Genomic DNA, 20,811 nt, shown 5'->3' on the forward strand with positions numbered 1-20,811 from the left:
TATCAGCCGTGTCCAGCTTACCTCTACCAGTGGCCAGATTGAGCATCAGCCAGCCAAAGTGAATTATCCAGTAGCTGAAGAGATTATGTTGGGAATGTGAGCAGCATGGGCTGAGTCATTAGATGCCCCAAAGACGTGAGCTTTTGTTTGTTTTTTTTTCCACTGCAGTTTGTAGCCAGAAGAGAAGAGTTTTTGTGGTCTTCACAACCAAAAGGAACCTTTTTTCATCATTTGTAGTATTTATGACTTTTCAAGAGGCAAGCTTGTATTCAAGCAGAAATAACAAAGCTTTATTTCACGTCAGAATACAAAGTCATCATCATCATCATCGTGTTCAGGCTTTCACACCTGCTGTTATTCAGACGCAGTTACACAAGAAATGTGAAATGCTCAAATGAGAAATTGAGAGAAAGGATGTGCACGCAAACATGAAACCAAATCATAAATAAATGTGGAATTAAAAACATTACCCATAGCTCACACACACATATATAGTAGCAATGAGAATGTAAGCTTAACTCTTATGCTGGAGGTAATTGGTTAAAGTAAAACTGACTTTGAGCTCTGCCTGAGCTGTGGTGCATGCATATGGTCCACATGTGTGCAGTACCGATATACATTACGTATAAAACAAAGAAATTCAGTTTAGCTCTTTTGCAGATATAGGTTAAGATATTTAAAATGCAGATATATTTGAGAAGCAGTGAAGAAGAATGCGGGATGTAGGGAAGAGAAATAACAGGTATAACGTGTAAATAAAGATGGTAAGTAATCATCAAAAGGTAAGTACTGATACAAAAGCTGTTAGTAGTAAAGTCATAATAAGGACAAGGCACATTTTCTATTTGACATCAGGCTGCGTTAAAACATTCAGTGCCTGGAAATTGTTTCTCAGTGTTGGCATTATTTACAATGTAACTTTTTAAACTATAATCAAAAGATCATTTTGTCTCACACTCAACCAAACAAAACAACAGACAAAGGCAGTGCTGTAGACTTTCAGTGGATAACAATGGCAAAAAGTCATTTTAAACAGTACAGTAAACACAGCACGTTGTTAAAACAACAAGTACGTTTCTGTTAAGGATTTTGTCATGAAACACTGAGTGATAATGGATTATCAGCAGATGAATAGAACTGCCTTTCATCATGAGTCAGTGCCTTTGTGCTACAAACTTAAAGGAAGTTTTTGACACGATTGCATTTTGAATTGAGTCAAAGCTAAGAAAAAAAAAACAAAAAAACAAAACACTAATTGGCCACAAAATGTAAGGTAGCTTTGAATGTTATGTTGGGAGAAACTTTCTTTTAAAAGAACAGTTTCTTCTTTATAAAAAGTACAGGTTTTGGTCTCAAAACTTTGGTCATGTTTGTGTGTATCGACATAAGTACATTTGCAACTTCAAGTACACCCAATAAGCTAAATATACACTTCAGTTAACAAAAGCACAGCATGGATTTATGGCATTTTTTCCCCTCCGTGCCCATTTGTCGAGTGTACAAAGGCATTTTAAGTGAACACAGCATAAACAAATTGAATTCAAAAAGGGACGACTGTGGCTCTGAGAGGACAGTATGTCATGAGTATTTGTTGTGTTGACTTTCGAAAGGAATACAAGGCTAACGTTTGTTTGACAAAAGGTCAGTCAAGCCTGAGAAGTGAAAGGCCGGCAAATAGTTTGGCACTCCGTTCTCCTGGCGTTAAAACAAACATCTCGGGTAAAATGAATTTGTCTCCTTTGTCGCGCTCACAGATCGAAGTCTTGCTTTTTTCTCGCTGTGTCCCTGTCACCTCTGACCCCTCCGTTTGCCCGTGGCGTTGTGGACTGCTGCGATACACGATGACAAGTACGTGATCTCATACCACCCATGAACACAGCCAGAAGTGCCAAAGGCTTTGCTGTGGTGCTGCTGGTGGCGTTGGGTGGGTGATTTTTATTTTATTTTACTTATTTGCATTATCGATGTATTGAACTCTGACTCCTCCACCGAGTGCCGCAAATGATCGACCGCTCCTCAAAAGCACCACGCTCCAAGCTCATCCTCAGGCTGTGACAGCATGTTTTCATCTGGGCAAGAGCAGAATGGTGTTTCCCCCCTTCTGCCTCCCCAGACGCATCCCCCAGTGCCTGCCCACTCCCCCCAGACCAGATCTCGTTCGACTCTGACACCACCAGCGCGACTCTTGCTGCTGCTGCTGTCTCTGCTCCTCTGGTCTGACGTTGGGGCTGAACCTGCACCGGCACGCTCTGGTCTCGTTATCTGTCATGGCCGCGACAGCGTTGTGTAGACAGGCTGTTCCCAGTGTGTGGGGCTGTGCGACTGCGATACGCTGGCTGAGTCAGTGATGGCAGTGTACAAAGGCCTCTGGGAAGGCCCCATGTAAGAAAAGGCGGAGTACAACCCCGGAGCCTGGCTCGAATGGGCGTAGTATGACCCCGAGCCCTGGTGGTCGGCGTATTCTGCAAACTGAGCTCTTGAGGCCAACGAGGGGAAGGCAGAGCTGTAGTGAGGAAGGCTGAGGGGGGTGTAAGTGACGTGGGAACCTGCTGAAGCTGCTTCCACAAAGTGACCCGCAGCACCTCCGGCCTCACTCTTAATCTGGGCTTTGGAGGGATCTGAGCTCAGAGGGGAGCCATGGTGTTGCTGTGGCGGCTGCTGCTGCTGCTTGGAGAGCCAGGCTGCTGAGTGTCCACTGGCCGCTGCCAGAGCTGAGGAGATTCCATAGGCGTACGGAGAGGCCGGAGTAGCTGTTGTGGTTCCTGCAGCCCCCGCACTCGGCCCAACCCCTGGGTGCCCATTAGGGGGAAGGTACTGATCAAACTCATTGACATCAAACGGCTCCATATTAGCCATTACCTCATGACTCATCTCACCAATGTCCACGTTACCAAAGTCGATATGAGGTTTCCCAGACCCCGCAGCACCTGAGCTTCCTTCCGCTCCCATTGTACCACGAGAAGTCCCGTTCCCGGCTCCCTCCCTCTTACCATCTCCTGCCTTTGCAGACTGAGGCTCGGTCTTGGGAGTAGTGGGAGGTGTTGGAGGACTGTGGCTCTGACCTGTGGCAAAAGAGAAAGCAGTTACAGCTCGTTTGCCCTGCAGATTCACAGACAATTACCTAAGCGTGTGTCATCATGTTCAGTGGACTCAGGCATAACAGTGGAGTAGCGGGCGGGAGCCGGCAGCCCACCTACAGCATAAGGGTGATGCCCATTTGCCAGAGGGGACCCGGCTCCCCCACTGTAGGCCACTTCCAGGTGGGTGCCTTTGTAGTGGTACTGGCTGTAGATGACCTCACCCTCCAAATGGCCTTCAGCCTCGCTTCCTGACCCAGAACCAATCTTCCCATTCTTGCGGCGTCGCGGCTGATACTTGTAGTCAGGGTAGTCCTTTTTGTGCTGCTTCCTCAGCCTCTCTGCCTCCTCAATGAAGGGTCGCTTGTCACTGTCATTAAGAAGCCTCAGGGGGGGAAAAATGGTAAATTTGATCGTTTAAGTTACGAAGATCCATAGTCACTTTTTTTCCTGTTGAATACAGTACATATTCTACAGGATGGTGCAAAAAGACCATAGAATAAAAAAGAATAAACCTTTATGACTGGCAGTGATTTGCAAATGATTAAAACCTTAGATTTATTTGAAATGTGTAGAAAGACAGTATGATAAATGCTGAAAGGGTAAAATATTTGGATTTTGAAGAATACGCTCATTTTGAATGAGCCAGCAACAGAAATAATTTACTGGTTTGCTTTGTTACCTCATCTTTGATTTAAGCACTTCACACTCCCGTGAAGCTGGATGACCGAGCACCTCAGAGAACACACCTCATCTCTGACCAACACTTTGTAAGAATTAGAAACCGAGGAGACTGATTGTTCCAGTTTTGGAACCTGAATGTTTTCCAATTCTTCCTTGGTGTAGGATTTCAGATGCTGAAGAGTTTCGGGGCTTTTTTTCTTTCTTTCTTTCTTTTTTTTGTTTTCCATTTCAATTTCATAACGAGATAAATCTGGATTTCTGAACCTTAAATCAGTTCATGTTTCACTGTGAACTGATTTAAGGTTGATTAAGAGTTAAAGGAATGAATTTGATCCCAGAGTAGGAAGAAGTGATTCCAAAAGCCTCTCTTTACTCCTCTGAAATGCTCTTTAACACCCAATAATGTTACCACTTTCTGTCTTATAAAAACATTAACAATACTTTTTTGTTTTTTGTTTGTTTGGGTTTTTGGTTTCCTTTTTTTGGGGGGGGGGGGGGGGGGGCATGTTGTCTGTCCCCTATCTTCAGTTATGTGTTTAAATAATTCCTAATCCTTCATATCATATTTCTATCAACCCTGCCAGGATGACATATTTTCCTTTGTTAGCAGCAATAGTTTCATTTGCTACATCTCCACAGCTGCATCTAATGTCACTCCTGCCAGCGGCTTCTGACTGCCAAACTCTAATGAAATGATACAGCCCAAAGTTGCATCCTGTCTGCAACATGGGACTGAGCTCCTACTATTACACCCCTGACAGGAGTGGCATGAGAAAACCCTGACCCTCCTCAGCCTCCCTGTTCATCGTGTTTGTGGGTCAATTAACTACTACTGACTGAGCCCAAGGTCAAGTCTTTATCAAATTAATATGATCCCTGCAAGGTAATGCATTTAACCTTTTCTGTCCTTCTTGGTAAGAAATAATGAGCAATCTGAAGAAGTCAGCAACCAAGAAGGAAAGACTCTCCAGTGCCTGCCTGACAGAAGGTTGAAATGAAAGAAGTGCAGGTTTTCTGTAAGCAAATGAAGCAATGAAAGACTCAGAATATTAGGGAACTGTAAGTTTATTAACTATAAAAAAGGCTAGATCATTCTTCTTCTTAAACTTTGAATGTACTTTAAATGAACTTTGCCAGGGGGGAACTCCTTCCAGCTAATGTTTCCCAGGAATTAAAACAGTGAATTGAATTAGCCAGGATTCAGAAACATGTGACCAGGGCGCACTCACTGCACCAAAAAACAAGAGCTGCTCAACTGGTGAACTGTGGCCTAAAGCGGGAAAGAAGACTGAGCTGCCTCCTAATAGTCTAAAAATACTTCTTTTTTTTTTCAGGAAACATATCACAGATAATATCACGTGTAAAACAGAGCGAGGCATTTTTTTCAAACACGTTATAACTGTGTTGGCTTTCATTGTATTCGACTTTAAGAACATTAAGTGGAGGGTGTGCACTAAATCACACGAGTCAAAGTGGTGAATATACTGTACAGTGGCCTCTCTGTGAGCCTGCAGAAGCTGAAATAGAAACGTGTGTTTGATGTGTTTGAGCTGATATGTTTCGGTTTATTGAGATGATGCCTCTGTAACTATAACTAACGTGTGTGTGCGCGCGCGCGTGTGTTCATTTTTGATAAAAAGTCTTCAGTGTCTGATTCAATTATTCCTGGAGTAGCTACTTAAGCTGTGACCCTTGAGCGGTGGTGTTCATGTGGCTGTTTATTTTAATCTGTCAAAGCTTAATCGTCTCTTTCTTGTTTGGTGGAACGAGAATTCACCTAAATTTATTATTCAATTTACTGTGTGTGAGAGCCAGACGTTTTCGGGATTTTAAAGTGGGCCTTAAGACGGACTATAAGCAACCGGCCTGCTCACCTCCAGAGCTTCCCCAGGGTCTTGCTGAGCTCCGCGTTGTGCAGGTGCGGGTGTTGGTCGGCCAGTTTCCTCCGCGCCGCCTGCGCCCACACCATGAAGGCGTTCATTGGCCTCTTCACGTGCTGTTTGTTCTTGCTTCCGCTGCTTACGCGAACGGGCATGGGCACGAGGGTCCAGTCGTAGCACTTGAGCACCTGGCTCACAGCGTCGCGGATTCCCGCGGGGAAGCGGTCGTCCTCGTCGTCGGATTTGACGGAGGAGCAACCCGCCGACGCGTCGTCCAGCCCGACCAGCTGCGGCTGATGCTGCTGCCCGTGGAGAGGCGAGTCCCCAGCAACAGCGGCCCCGGAGGAATGACCCGGTGACAGGGAGCGGCTGTCGTCAGACATCCCTGGGCTGAGCTCAACCTCTGAAAAGCTCTGCTCCTCTCTGGACATCGTCCTTCACACAAGCCTCCAGGCGCGCAGAGGATGTAAAAAGCTGTTCTTAAATGCTCAGCTCTACCTGTCTGGTTCTTGTTTCTGTGTAGCTCTGCAGTTTACGCACGGAGGGTCGGCTGTCTCTCTGGCCTCATCTAAGTTATAATATAAACTGCCAGTCTGTCTCTACTCTCAGCCTCCGTTGCAAAACTCTGTGAGGATTCCACATTAAAGTTCTTTCCATCCGTGTTGTTGGTATCATAGGCGGCTCGATGCGCACCTTGGACCCCAGTTTACCTGCTATTGCGCAACTCTCTCCGCCAAACTCACCCGCTCTTACTTCCCTCCTGACTACACCTTCCTTCTCTCCTCCGTTTATCCCGCGATCGAGATCCAACAGCGAGGACCTGAAACAGCAGAGGGATGAGGAGCATCAGCTTAATAAATCAGAGGTAGAGCGGCAGCGGATTTGGGTACGGTTGGCCACGATTTAGCAAAACTTTCTGTTCTTTTCGAATCCAGCATTAAGATGCTAAACGTCCCGAATCTGAAAGCATTAACCCCACATAAATACTCAACACGATATCACGATATGTGAAACCATGCCTATATGTGTATATTTGTGGCCCTCTATAGCGCACATCCCCCCTGCAGGTCCGGGCCTCGGCTCCCAAAACAAGCTACTGTTTTACAGTTATTGCAAGCTCCCCGGAGAAAATGTGTTGGAATGATAGGAGACCACAGCAGCACAAAAGTCGGATTTATACCGCGTGGTTCTTGAATAAATACATCATGCCGCTGGAAACATAACCCCCCCCCCCCCTTGTGTGTGTGTGTGTGTGTGTGTGTGTGTGTGTGTGTGTGTGTGTGTGTGTGTGTGTGTGTGTGTGTGTGTGTGTGTGTGTGTGTATGGGCACTCCTGTAAATTAGCTTGTTAAACAGGGGCAGGTTTAAAGTTGTCCTCGTTTTGTCCATTAAATCAACAGCCTGTCTGGAAGTTTGCGTCCTAAACTTCATGGAAAAGAGCAACACGCAGTCCGATTATTTGTTTTCTATTTAGAAAATCGCTCTGGTCGTTTTTGTTTTTGTTTTTTTTAAAGGTTGGCCTCTCAACGCCCCGCTTCCCTCATATTTCTTTTTTAATACGTTTACAGTTTTTTGTAATCATGCAGCACACTACATGTCCGAATCAATGTTCTGCATTTCCTGGCGGTTCGTTTGCTGTGCGCAATTATAATTAATTAACCAAATCTATAATTTTACAAACGGCACAGGAGTTCAAATTACATTTGTGAGCGCTGTGACTCTAAATACATGTTTCCAACACCAGCTTTTAATTAGCCTAACATCTAATTGGATGTTAGGAATTGTATTCGTTTCCAACAGAGCGGCTGGTGCAGCTTCCCCATCTGTCCGAAGCGTATTTTGATGCTCGGTTGCCACCTGGTCTGCAAGGGCACGTCGCGGGCTGTCATCACATCTCTAAAGGTCTGTGTGCGTAAACTGTTGAGGAAAGCGCATTTACGCGCGCGTCTCTTGTGTTTGTAGTACATGCTGCTTGTTTCATTCTTACGAAACAACGAACACCATCGGTGCCTTTTCGTTGTTTCTTAAGAATGAAACAAGCAGCGTCACCTGACCGAGCGGGGATCATTTGCTTTCGCCACCGAGCAATTGGTTAAGTATGTTTTTTCTTTAGCAGATCAAACCAAGATCAAATCAGTGGAAAAGCCAATAAAAAAATCAACTGGACCCATCTACCGATGTGCAGCAGAACAACAGATATCGCTGAATTTATTTGATAACAGCTTAACTGCGTTCGACCCACCCTTTAGATAACGCGTGTTATTACATTACTGAGGATATTTACTGTGGGCTACCCACTGAACTAACACTCAACACCCGACTTGCCAGAAATCTGGCTTTCATTTGGTTTTGAAAAAAAGGGCCTGTTGTTCATAATCTAAAGATTAAGTGTCTGCCAGATACCGAAATATAACTCGATTAAATATGGGGGATAATCGGACTTTTTAATACGTGTGTAAAAGTGTAGAGTCATAAATCGCCTTTAGTTCTGGCAGTCTCCTTTGTTGCGCTTGTTGTGCACTTTTCTTTAATTAATGATGAAATCCTGAAGAAAATAAAGGGGGAAAACACTTGAAGACCAAATAAATTATGACGATCGGCACATGAAACTTTAACCACAACACAAATCGGCTGGAAAACTTCGCAGCACTTGTTGAAAAGAGGAGAGGTGATATTACTGTAGCCCTACAACATCGTTAACTTTTGGCAGCAGGACTATTCTCACATGGTTTAACAGAATCATTGTGGTGGCTAAAATAACAAACAAAAAACAACAAAAAAACCAAAAAAACCCCACCATAAATAACTAAACAATGATCCATGTTTATGAAAGGTAAGAGTGCATGATAAGTCTGAGTTTCGGACTCTGACGAAAAGAAATAATCTAACGGGAGAGAGAGAGCAGCAGCAGCTGTAGAGAGGAAAGAGTTGGAAATGCTAAGCGCCTTACTTCAGTAATGAGGAAAAGGAGGTCGTCGGTTTAGCACGAGAATCCGTGAGTTCCCGTCCGAGTTTCCAAAGTGACGCTCGCTCCCCAGCCCCCTCGCTCGCGCCGCCCGAGTATGAATGCTTGCTCTGTGTGTCTGTACCAGGGCTTAAAGAGCTCCTTGTACGCGCCCGAGAGAAAAAAATGAAAAAGATGCGGAGGAGAGATCTTAAAGGACCAGCGCACATATACTGGCGCAGACTCTGAGCTCTCTGATTGGCCGGGGACTCTCTCTCTCTCTAGCTCCTTAACATCCTCTCCCTCTATCTGTCTATCTATCCAGACCCATCGCACCATTTGTATTTTTTTATTACGTTAAACAGAGTAATTGGGTACATGAGCACCCATTTCTAATTATTTTACTTTGGGAGATGCATAGTTTCATCACACCAATAATGATAAGACGATAAAGGTGAAATTGGGCTATCTGTGTTTGGGTATTAATTTTGGCAGGGAAACCAGCTTTATTATTATTATTATTATTATTATTATTATTATTATTATTATCTAAAAAAGAATCTTTAATTTACTGTCTGAAACATCTACATTGAAGCCTCAATCCTGTACATTGCTTTTTTCGGGGAAAAGGAGTGAGAGAAAATTTCCTCCTTTATATAACACAGTGGCTATGGAGAAGGGGTTTTTCATTTCAGAACATGCTCACAGACAGCACTGACAGATCCGAGTCCGGATTATTTACTAAGAGAAGAAATGGGCGTCAGTCTTGGCCTTGTGAACAGAAAGAGACCCGGTACTTAAACGCGCTCTGCGATGCAGGCCTCAAATAAGTTTGGAAATGGCAGGTTTTACGCACCAGTTGCGCACTTGGTTTAGAAAGAAAGAAATATAGCAATATTCTCTGACTTTTACTTCAACGCATAGGGAGCTTACGTTTACAAACACAAATTAACCCACAACACAATCAGGCATGTCTTATGAAACGGATATAAAATGGGCACCTTTTTGGCCTAGTATAAAACGATCCAAACCGCTTAACATGTTTAATTTTAGCCAGATTGAGTCACAGGTGTTAGCGCCAATTTCAGAGCTCGTGCAGTTTGTGCTGCATCTCGTGTGGATTTCATAATTGCATCAGCGCCTCTAACTGAGAGAGAGCGCGCGTTTCAAACCAAACAGTGCTGGTAAGCAGAAAGGAGAGACGGCGAGGGGACGTAACTGGCCGCACGGATACAACCACCAGCGCTGTTCCTCGCAACAATGACCCCTTGTATCCCCGCCATGCGACACACCGGCCCCCAGTCCAAAAATCACCACTTTTTTTCATTATCCATGAATGCTGACTGTGATAAGGGAATCCTAACCACGAGTGAATCTCTGTGTTGCCTCTTTCATTCCCCCGGTTCCCCTCCTTTCTTTGCTCCCTTTGTTTTCTTCTTCTTCTTCTTTTTTTCTATCTCAGGTGAATTGTAATCATGTGATCAAAACGAGCACCCTCTTCTCCCTTAAATTAAAAAAAAGAACTGTGGGACAAAAAGCAGTTCTGTGTCTATAAAAAAAAAAAGAAAAGAAAATTGTGGAAAACGCTTGTGTCTCCCCCATCTACCGCCACTCTTTGTCCGAGTCTCAGTCTGTGGCATATAAGGGAAAAAATGCTCCAGGAGCGCCGAGGACACAACCCGGGGAGCTGTGCTGGGACTTCCCGGCTCCTGAAGCTGTAAATCGAGGACCTGCGGAGAGAGACACTCCGGGATTCCCCCCCCCCCTCCTGTGCAGCTGAGGATTTGCGGCCCGGCCTCGGGTTGACGTGAGTGCTTTGGCTTGTGTTTGTGAAATGATGCTAATGGGGGCGAAGAGCCCCAAAATATAGCCCCTTTCTCTACAAGAGCTAAATACTTCTGTGTGAGACCATAAACGTCAATTTATGTAATTTCTGGAAGAGAGATGGTTGTGAAAATGCGCTGGTTTCTGAAATTTGCGTCATTTTTTTAATGTTTGAACCACAATTTTGATTCTGAAGCAATAAAGAACAAAAGGCAGCTACATAATTTTGATATACAAATTTTTTAAGAACTATTTTGTGTTGGCGTCTTTCTGGGAAAAGATGAGACTAGTTTTTATTTTCTCGTACGAAAATGTTGCCCTTCCAGCGCTTCGGATAGCCTGGTGATGGATGGCTTGACATTATGCGCACTTCGTTTAGAGAGAAATTCAATTAAGCAAAGAAATAGATTAAGCATTCAGAAAAACAAGACATTCATTGTGCGATACACATATGCACCGAGTCTTTCTAAACAGACTGCCTTGGGAGAGCTCATTGTGGCTTTTTCATAACCATCATGAATTCTTCTCTTACATGTATTTACTGTCCAAGGCTTCGTCTTGGAGACGGTTAATATTTTCTTATTGGAAAACGTCAAAGGTTAAATAATTAAAATAACATTTTAAAATGAAAGAATTATTTATATCATAATAATTGTAATACTTTATTTGTATTATTTAAATTGTTTTCGTAAGTAATATATTTTATTAAAGTAGTTAAAAAGTAAGTCATATTAGATTTAAAAACTTTATTAGGGCAATTTTTGCTGAATAACATCCTGAAATCTGTTAGAAAAATATTTTAAAAGCTTTCTAGTGAACTGAAACGATCCCCTATAGAATGTCGAGATTCTTACACCGAAAACGCCACAGTGGAAACACTGTTGTTTCTGGAATGTACATTTCATGATGGCTCATCTTTTATTCTTATTCTTAGGGATGTCGTTTTACTGCATTTTAGCAGTTTCTTGTACTTTCCTGCACTGAAGCAGTCAGTGGGCGATTCATATTTCCCAACATGAATGTATACCCAAACAGGCCCAAATGATAAAAGTCCTTTTGTCATGTGAAGATGTTTTTCGAAGTCAAACTTGGAGATACAAACACATGAAAACATCTCTTAGGATGACAGCTAAAGGTCGGCAGTTAGTGGGTTGGCAGTGTCAAAAGAGAAGTCTCGGTGCAGTCCTGTGACCATGGCAGTGTGTGTGTGTGTGTGTGTGTGTGTGTGTGTGTGTGTGTGTGTGTGTGTGTGTGTGTGTGTGTGTGTGTGTGTTGGTGGGGGCTCACCCCCATCAGAGCCGCAGGGTCATGCTATCCTCTCACAGCCGACCATCGTCTCTAAGACTCAACTTGGCTTTGTACAGCGGTGTTAAACATACTTTAGAGGACAAAGCAAATGATAAATGGAGAAAATACATTTAATTTAGAATTTTTAAAGTAGTAGGAACTAAATTATTAAGCATTGTTATCACACAGAGATATTTCATATCATGCTGTGTCTCGTCTTTAGTGTCAGGTTATTTCTATATGTCTATAACCTAGTATATCACTACGCAGAAATAGCACAAAAGTTAAAATATATAAGGTTTTAAAAATTATATGAAGACACATTCAAACCTTCAGAATCGTCTATATTTCTGCAGTTTTTCATTTCGCAATCAATGAGGTCAATAAAATGTAAAATAATATTAAAGAGACTAATGCTGTCAGTCTAATCATCTGTTTTTTTTAATTATTAAATTCGAAATGAAAATACATTTTGGTGTAACGTTAAAGCTCTCGTTCAAAAACATATCAGGAGAGCAAATACACAATTATACACATTATTATCATATATACAAAAATGACACAATAATCATAGTTCATGCTTAAATATCAATGTTGTGATGACATCCCCACTGAATGAATATGACATAAAACATCCTAAAAGTCATTAAATGTTGATACAAATGAAACTAAAATTTAAATCAAGACAGATTTACTTACATTTAGAGGTTCACAGGGATATCAAATGTTAGATCATTTTCTTTAATAAATAAGTTCACCATATCTATTTTGGGAGTTGTGTGAACTGAACTGACTTTGCACCAGGCTATTTGCACCAGTTAATAAAGGCTTTATTAGCTGTATTAAGGTAGTCAACTAAATCACAAAGATTACATATTTAACATATTTAAATATGTATTTAAATAAATTTTTTGTATTTTTTCGTATTTAAATAGATACTTAAAAATCTTTTTTCATGCATGTTACTTGGTGCACTTTACCTTTATCTAAAACTATATTACTGTTTCTTTTGTTTTCTAAAAGGCTCATTTAAACAAAAAACAATGCAAAAAATCTGGTTGTTTAGATTTATTTAACATGTCCTGAGGTCTCTGAAAGATGTTACAGCCACTGTTGGAGAAGAGTAACACACTCAGTAAGTCTCCAGGTCTCAGATGCTGAGAACGTTACCTAACCCTAATCACGTTTTCTCTTTATTTTGTGCACCTGTGCAGCAAACGGCAGGTGTTTCAGTGTCCCCCTGTTGAAGTAGGTCAGTGAACCTTGCAGAAGGATCCGGTGCAAAGTTAATAGTGCAGTTATTAAGTCATTACAAATGTAATCAACTCGTTTTTTTTTCATATATTTTTTGACAAATTCACTCAAGTCTGAGTAATAGAGAGTATAATACCAAGATACTGATGGATTCCTCTTTAATTCCCCTAAAGAGGTCAGGGTCCGGCAGACAGTGGCGCAGCTGGAATCGGTAAGGATTCAGAGGCTTTCCCAAGAACTTTGTGGGAGTTTATCCTGATTTCATTATCATTATTCATTCTGCACATTAGATCGTTTCTCCAAATTAAAACTAGCCTGTAGTAATCCCACATCACAGCCAAACACTGTAAATAATGGAACTTTTACAATTTATGTTTATTTTATAGGAGTGATGCATATCAGTTACATCCAATTTATACTATCAAGAGATCTTCAAATAGATAATAAAAAATTATTTAATCTATCATTCTTCCTCATGTTTTCCTTTCATCTATCATTCTTAAATTCCTGCAGCTGTGTTTCGTTTAAATCGTCTCCCTTTGGCCACCAGTGAATCCAATCTTTGTGCCTATACCACCAAAGCGCCTGTTCTCTCTACCAGTTTGTAAGGCTGGATGGGTTGGGGGGACTTTTACTGCAGCTGGGGAGTGAGGTGGGATGCTGTGTGAGTGTGTAATATGTGGGTACAATGTGTTTACATGAAAGTCTATGTGCTTAAAGTTTGTGTGTTTGTGTGTGTTGTTACCTAAATGAATAGGCCATTGTGTGTTCTGCTTCATCTCTCCACCGCCCGCAAAAAGGCAAGACTCTAGTTACTCCAATTGTGTGAGGGGGAACATCTAAAGGAAATTGATATATGGGGGTTGAGGTGGGGGGTGTGGGTCGAAATGCAGTGCTGGTGTTGGAGTGGGTGGGGGTAATGGGGTAAGGGCCCCAGGTGAGATGGAGAGAGGGACCGTTTAGTTATCTGTGGCTGTTCTTTGTTGGGATTCTTTAATCCTCATTCCACTTGTTTGTGAACCAGGACATATTTTAGATTTTCACTTGCAAAAGGCGAGTGGGATCTATGCAGTGGCAGGCCACCACACTGGTCCAAATTCCCACACCTAAATATTTTTTAGGCACAGTCGTGATCCAGCCACTCACTCCTTAAAGCGAGGTCAAACAAATGTAATTCAGCTGTCACATGACTCTCAGAGGGGAAATGTTGTGTTAACCGAGGCACAGAAAGAAACACTCTTCTTATCTGACAGAGTCAGGCTAATGGCGAGAAGCTGCTGTGCAGTAAACTGCACCAACTGCAAAAATGAGGGATATTCAGAGGTGACCGCATGCTTTAAAAACAAATGTCTTCACAGCGATCTGATCATGTTTCACAAAACTACTGCACATGCTGACAAAGTGCATATACTGTTCTATGAAAAACTAAGTGCACCCCAGTAGATCTTAGAAACACTTTTAGCAGCAATAACTTGAAGTAATAATTTTCTGCATGATTTTATCAGTTTGGGCCCACTCTTCTGTACCGGCTGGCAGGTCATTTGTCTACAGCTCTCTAAGGTGCAACTGCAGCTTTTTAATTGGGTTGAGGCCTGGACTTTGGGTCATTGCAACACTTTGACTCTTTTCTTTTTCAACCATTCTGTTGTAGTATTGCTGCTCTGCTTAGGATCATTCTCCTGTTATGCCAAGCGTCCCTACTTTGTTATACAGAAGAATTTGTAGTTGACTCTGAATGCAAGGTGCTCGGGTACTGTGGCTGCAAAAAAGCCCAAATCATCATGCCTCCACAGTATGACAGTATAAGAGGGGTTTGTGTTGAAACATGGTGCTGTGCATTTTGGACAAACATTTTTATTGATGCTCTAAGAAAGATTTGTTTTGCAGTTGATTGAGCAGGCATCCATTCTCTTCAGATACCAAAAACAGAGACTGGAGAATACTCACAGAGACATGACAAGAAAAGAAAAAGGAGATCAGAGAGAATGCTACAGGCGTCACTAAAACAGCAACGTTAAAAACATAATAAATTAACAGATTAACTGTGAAAAAGTATTTGTCCTCTTCCTGATTTCTTATTTTTTTGCATATTTGTCTCACTTACATATTAGACAAAGATAACCAATGGAAATACAAAATGCTGTTTTTGAATGATGATTTCAGTTATTAAGGGAAGAATAAAAAGCTATCCAAGTCTATCTGACCATCTGTGCCAAAGTCACTGCCTTTTAAACCTAACAACAGTTTGTGCCGCCCTTGGCAGCAAGAACTGCAATGAAGTGTTTGTGATAGCTGCCAATGACTCTTTCACATCACTGTGGAGGAATTTTGGCCCACTCTGGATCATTGCCCTGCAGCATAACCTGCTGTGCTTGAACTTTACAGCAGAAACTAATGGATGGACATTCTCCTTCAGCGTTTTCTGGTACAAAGCCGAATCAACTACAGCAAGTCATCCAGGTCCTGAAGCAGTAAACAGCCCCAGACCATCACACCACCATCACCGTGTTTGACTGTTGGTATGACGTTCTTTTATGAAAAATTGTTAGTTTTACACGAGATGTAATGGGACTCAAACTTTCCAAAAAATTCAGCTTTTGCTTCATCTGCCACAGAATATTTTCCCAAAAGTCTTCAAAATCATCAACATGTTTTTTGGCAAATGTGAGATGAGCCTTTGTGTTCTTGTTGGTCATCAGTTTTCATCTTAGAAAATTTCTCATGGATGGCATTTTTGTCCAGTCTCTTTCTTATTGTTGAATCATGAACTCTGGGAAGGGAGGCCTGCAGTTCTTTAGATGCTGTTCTGGGTTATTTTATGACCTCCTGGATGAGTTGTTGGTGCGTTCTTGGACACTTATCACCACGGTTCACTCAAATCCCAAAGCCTAAAAATGGCTTTGTAACCCTTTCCAGACTGATAGATGTGATGTGGTAGATGTGGCCTGGGTGTAACTGGTTAAACTGAGTTCAGCTTTCTAAAAAACATTTTTAGTCAGCTAAGGTCATGATATAACAAGAGGACACAATTACTTTCCTCCCTTAATAAATAAAAATAAATAATGCAAATTGAAACTCTACATTTTATATTTACTAAGATTATCGTTATCTAACATTAAAATCTGATGGACGATCTGAAAATTTTAAATTGAACAAACATTCAAAAACCTAAGAAATCAGGAAAAGGGCAAATGCTGTTTATTACATGAAGGCACCAGGAAATTCAACCGCATCTCACTCTTAATGAACTGGAAACAGGTCAGCAATGTATGGAAGCCCGTTTCTGGCACTAAAAAAAAAGGACCCATAACTCTAAATTTCGAGTTATTTTCTCAAAATTTCGAGTTAAGAACTCAGAATTTTGAGTTCGCGCTGCCAATCAGTAATCTACGTGAATGACGTCATTTCCATGTTACCCGGAAGCTGAAGCCCTCAGCTACAAATGCTACAGCTAAGCTACCAGTATTACATCCAGTCATGAACGCACAGATTGCTGAGTATTTTCATTGTGACTTCAAAAATAATGAAATCCTTGTGTTATTAGCTGAATCACATGGCGTTACTATCAGCCAACGTACTTGCAATCCGGTTTTGAGTGCGCGTTACTCTGCGCCATATGCTTCCGGGTAACAAGAAAGTGACCTCATTCACGTAGATTACTGATTGGCAGAGCTAACTCGAAATTTTGAGTTATTAACTTGACATTTTGAGAAAAGTAACTAGAAATTTGGAGAAACAGAACTCGGAGTTCTGTTTTTCAAAAAAATAACTCAAAATTTCGAGTTATGGATACTTGTTTTTTTTTTTTTTTTTAGCAATGTGGTTTAAAAAAGAAAAAAGCCTCCCAGTCAGGCTGAGTCTTTTGAAAAGATGAGGAGGAGTTCACTACTCTGAAACACTGTGGGGCAAATAGTTCAACAATTTAAAAATAAGATGAAATTGCAGAAACTAGTCTATGGTACATAATATTAAAAGACTCAAAGAAATCACTGTAAGAAAAGTGGAAAACTGGCAATTGCCATGATAGATTAATTAAGCCATCTGTTTATTGACATTAGTTTAACCCCTTATGCAGCTTCTTTTTGTTTTTACTAAAATAGGCTGTTAGCTCAGAAGCTTTTACCTCTTCCACTTACAGTAAAACAGTATGCAGCACATAGTGAGTCACCAAACAGATGCCTGTATATTAAATGATAAGAAAATATCTTTTTAATGTTTACACATTGATTGGAAATAAATGCATTCTGTGGCTGCAGTTTGCTGCATCGCATGATCCTTTTGTATCCACCAAGAGAAGCCTATAAATCCATGGCCTGCTGAGCCCAGCTGCAGCTGTGACTGCAAAAAGAGACGCAGTACAAAAAGAGGGATGATGCAGAAGGAGTAAGAGAAAGATTAACCTCAATGGTGCCTTGTATCATTTGCATCTGTCTCTTCTGTAAGAAAACCCAGTCATATTACTATGATTTTTTAAAAATATACCAGTTTCTGCATATACCAGACAATATAATGTGTATCTACCTATATATACATATATGTGTGTGTTAAATTTTTGAAAGCTCTGTTACACGTCCCTACATATACACATGGTAATATCTGGAAACTCCCAAACAACCCATCTCTGTAGGACGAGGGGACACACTTGAAAAATGATAATTGGGCGGAATGAGAGGCGAGGGATGTGGAGATTGAGTCATTTGCAGGAAAATGTAGAAAATGATGTTCAAGAATTCAGCGGGGAACAAGGGTCCCCTTTGTTTGGATGTCACTGCTGCATTTCTGGCTGGTTGCTGTTTGGGACATCATCGCACAGCAATGATGTTTCTTCCTGAAATGTTCATTTTTTAATGATTCTCTCAGACTGTTTTACCCTTGGTCACCAAACAAAAGTCTTAATAAATAACTTATTTGGCTTGACATTTTAGTGGCTGAGGACAACAACATGCTTTTCAGATACGTGCAAACACAATTGATGGAAAGTAATGGAGTGTATTTACTCAGTAACTGCAGCGAGTTTGACACTGTAGAATTTACAGTTAATCATTCTGTATAGTTCCACTCATTTGGCACCATGCAAAAGGTACTTAACGTACCTTTCCATGCAATCAGACATGTATGTAAATACAGCACATGAGGCAAAATGGTAAATGGCCTGTATTTGTATAGTGCTTCACTAGTCCCTAAGGACCCCAAAGCGCTTTACACAACCAGTCATCCACCCATTCACACACTGGTGATGGCAAGCTACATTGTGGCCACAGCTGCCCTGGGGCGCACTGACAGAGGCGAGACTGCTGGACACTGGCGCCACTGGACCCTCTGACCACCACCAGTAGGCAACGGGTGAAGTGTCTTGCCCAAGGACACAACGATGGAGACTGTCCACGCCGGGGCTCGAACCGGCAACCTTCCGATTACAAGGCGAACTCCCAACTCTTGAGCCACGATCGCCCCAAAAGAGTTTGTATAATTCTATCAAACCTTTAGGTTGATATCTGACATGACCACCTTTATTCCTCAACACACTCTGATCTCTCTTAAGCAGCTTTCTTTAAGCCGTTTTCAGGAATAGTTTTCCAGGTTTCCTTCTCTTTATTTGTTGGATGTTTTTCATCCATTTTCTGTCACTGCTTCAATAATGTTGCAGTCTGGGCTCTGGGGCCAGTCCATGACTGGTTTCTTTTATTTGTATTGTACTGACAGTGTGTTTGTCATCATTGTCATGCTGGAAAATGAAGCTGCTGCCAATCAGACAGTTTTTAGATGGTTGCACGGTGGATCAAAGTCTGATGATATTTTTCTGTGTTCATAATTCAATCAATTTTGACAAGATCCCTGACACCACAGGCCGAAATGCTGCCCCAAAGCACGATAGTGCCTCTGCCGTGTTTTACAGATGCCATTTTATATCAACTGAAGATATTCTACTTACCTTAGTTAATTGTACACATACTAAATAAATGTAAACTGGGAGATTACCTGGTAGCATATAAAAATAGAACTAGTTCTGATAAACTACAGCCTCTAAAATGATCATAACATTGGATTAACTCCAGTGCAACTCTAATGAAAGGTGGTGTTATTGCAGGACTGGTGTAGCCTGTGTTAGTTATTTTGTACAGAACCTATTCATAGTGTTTTCTAAAAGTGAACACATTCAGAGATTCGCTCATTGATGTCAGGGTTTGATAACGTCCCATTCACCAAACACTGCTCAACATACTCTAGGATATGTTTTGACATTTTATGACAGGTTCACATTTATAGCATCTTTTTAAAGTCATACAGCTTTAGAGGAGGTTCTGTAGGGCGTATACAATGAAGACGTCGTCACATCTTTATTACTCAGGGTTCAAACTTTCATTGTAGTTGCCTCTTCTCTTTTCTGATCAACTGCATTCAAAACAGTAAACATGGTAACATTATTTGTGTGATCGTAATGTAATGTTCATGCATCTTAACCGAATCAGGCAGTGAAAGCTCACTGGAAGTGGTTTGAACCATCACTGTGTAGTCCAGCGCTGGGAGAGGGCTGACCTGGATTTTACTTCTTTTGTGTTTACAGGACATGAGTTGTTTTGATGATAGACAGAAAACCAGAGTCAGGGAGAAGAGGAAGAGGGCCGATGCTTAAGAAGAGATACGGAAAACAAGAAGGATAAAAAAAAAAAGAAGTCATTTTCCAATCATGAGTTTTTCTCGGAACATTGAATTAAGCAGCGTGAAAGGGTGGGGGCCTCGAGGGTCTGGGGGTGGCTGCTGCAAAGTTGCCTGAATGAAAGAGTCCGTTGTTTGATGCTGGGAGAGGGAGATGAAAGGGGAGAGGGAGATGGCGAGTTTGTCGAGCATCAGTCCCCTCTCCTATCGGCTTCTCACCCTGCAGCCCTCCCTCACTCTGCCCATGTGAGCTAGAGTTCAAACGCAGGGCCCACAGCTGCTCATATATATATATATATACACACACACACATACACACACATCCATACACTGAAATGCGCATACTTGTCCAAATGCATGTAAAAAAAAGCCTAACTTCAACATTTAGGTAGATGTGCAAATTACAATCCTTAGTTTGCTGTGTAAATGTAAATAAAAATAGAATGAAATTATCTTACAGATCATTTAAATCTGCTCAATGCGTTTAAAAAAACATAGCAAGAAAAATACTGCAATTGCTAAATAAAGAGATAGAGAAACCAAGGGTGGACACATGCAAAAAGCATCTGGGTCAACTGAAAAAATAATGTCACTGATCGTACATCACTTCATTTGAAACAGACACGATCCTTTAGTGGAAATAACTGTGGAGGCTCATGATCTTCATTCTTTGTCCACAAATGAAGATTAAAAAAGATCCATGCAAAGAAAAAATTGGATCCACAAATGCACCTTTTCTTGGCTTTAGCTGGTTTGTGATGGACTTAGCATTTCTTCGTGGCTCACCTCTTTTCACATCTGTGTTTTTATACACCTCAATTTTATTAATTGTCTTTTATCCTGTCTCTGGCCCCACAACTCAAATCCGTCACAGAGGATGGCAGCCTCTCCCTGAGCCTGGTTCTGCCAGAGGTTTCTTCCTGTTAAAAGGGAGTTTTTTCTTCCCACTGTTGCCAAGTGCTTGTTCAGAGGGCGTCGTCTGATTGTTGGGGTTTCTTTCTGATATTGTAGGGTCTGTATCTTACAATATAAGGTGTCTTGAGGTGACTGCTATTGCAAATTAGAAATATAAATAAAATGAATTGAACTATGTCGTCACCAAACAATATTTCTTTACTGATTTTTTACTGATTTTTCTTTCACAGTATCCTAAAGTGAAGTGGAAGGTTACAAGCACACAGGCATTTGTGGTGTGCATTAGTGCA

At 41.5% G+C, this 20,811-nt stretch overlaps 1 protein-coding gene across 1 annotated transcript; it reads right to left on the reverse strand.

Annotated features, from left to right (window-relative positions):
• Nucleotides 1-263: 263 nt before the first annotated feature.
• LOC113021182 (SRY-box transcription factor 10) lies at nucleotides 264-8,921 on the reverse strand. Its single transcript, XM_026165675.2, has 4 exons — nucleotides 8,591-8,921; nucleotides 5,636-6,461; nucleotides 3,302-3,462; nucleotides 264-3,062 (listed from the first exon to the last, which is right to left on the reverse strand). Exons 2-4 carry the CDS (start codon nucleotides 6,070-6,072, stop codon nucleotides 2,266-2,268), a joined length of 1,395 nt encoding a protein of 464 aa, XP_026021460.1. The 5' UTR covers nucleotides 6,073-6,461; nucleotides 8,591-8,921; the 3' UTR covers nucleotides 264-2,265.
• Nucleotides 8,922-20,811: the final 11,890 nt, after the last annotated feature.

Source organism: Astatotilapia calliptera, chromosome 4 (assembly GCF_964374335.1).
Source record: "Astatotilapia calliptera chromosome 4, fAstCal68.1, whole genome shotgun sequence".
In the NCBI taxonomy this organism is placed as follows: domain Eukaryota; kingdom Metazoa; phylum Chordata; class Actinopteri; order Cichliformes; family Cichlidae; genus Astatotilapia; species Astatotilapia calliptera.

Bases quoted from the DNA above. Each gene is read 5' to 3' on its own strand.
- LOC113021182 (XM_026165675.2), bottom strand. From the start codon at position 6,072: ATGTCCAGAGAGGAGCAGAGCTTTTCAGAGGTTGAGCTCAGCCCAGGG. The intron at 3,463-5,635 runs GTGAGCAGGCCG...TCCCCCCCTGAG, and splicing joins ACCCTGGGGAAGCTCTGGAG to GCTTCTTAATGACAGTGACA. The intron at 3,063-3,301 runs GTGAGGTCATCT...CTTTTGCCACAG, and splicing joins GGCTGAAGGCCATTTGGAGG to GTCAGAGCCACAGTCCTCCA.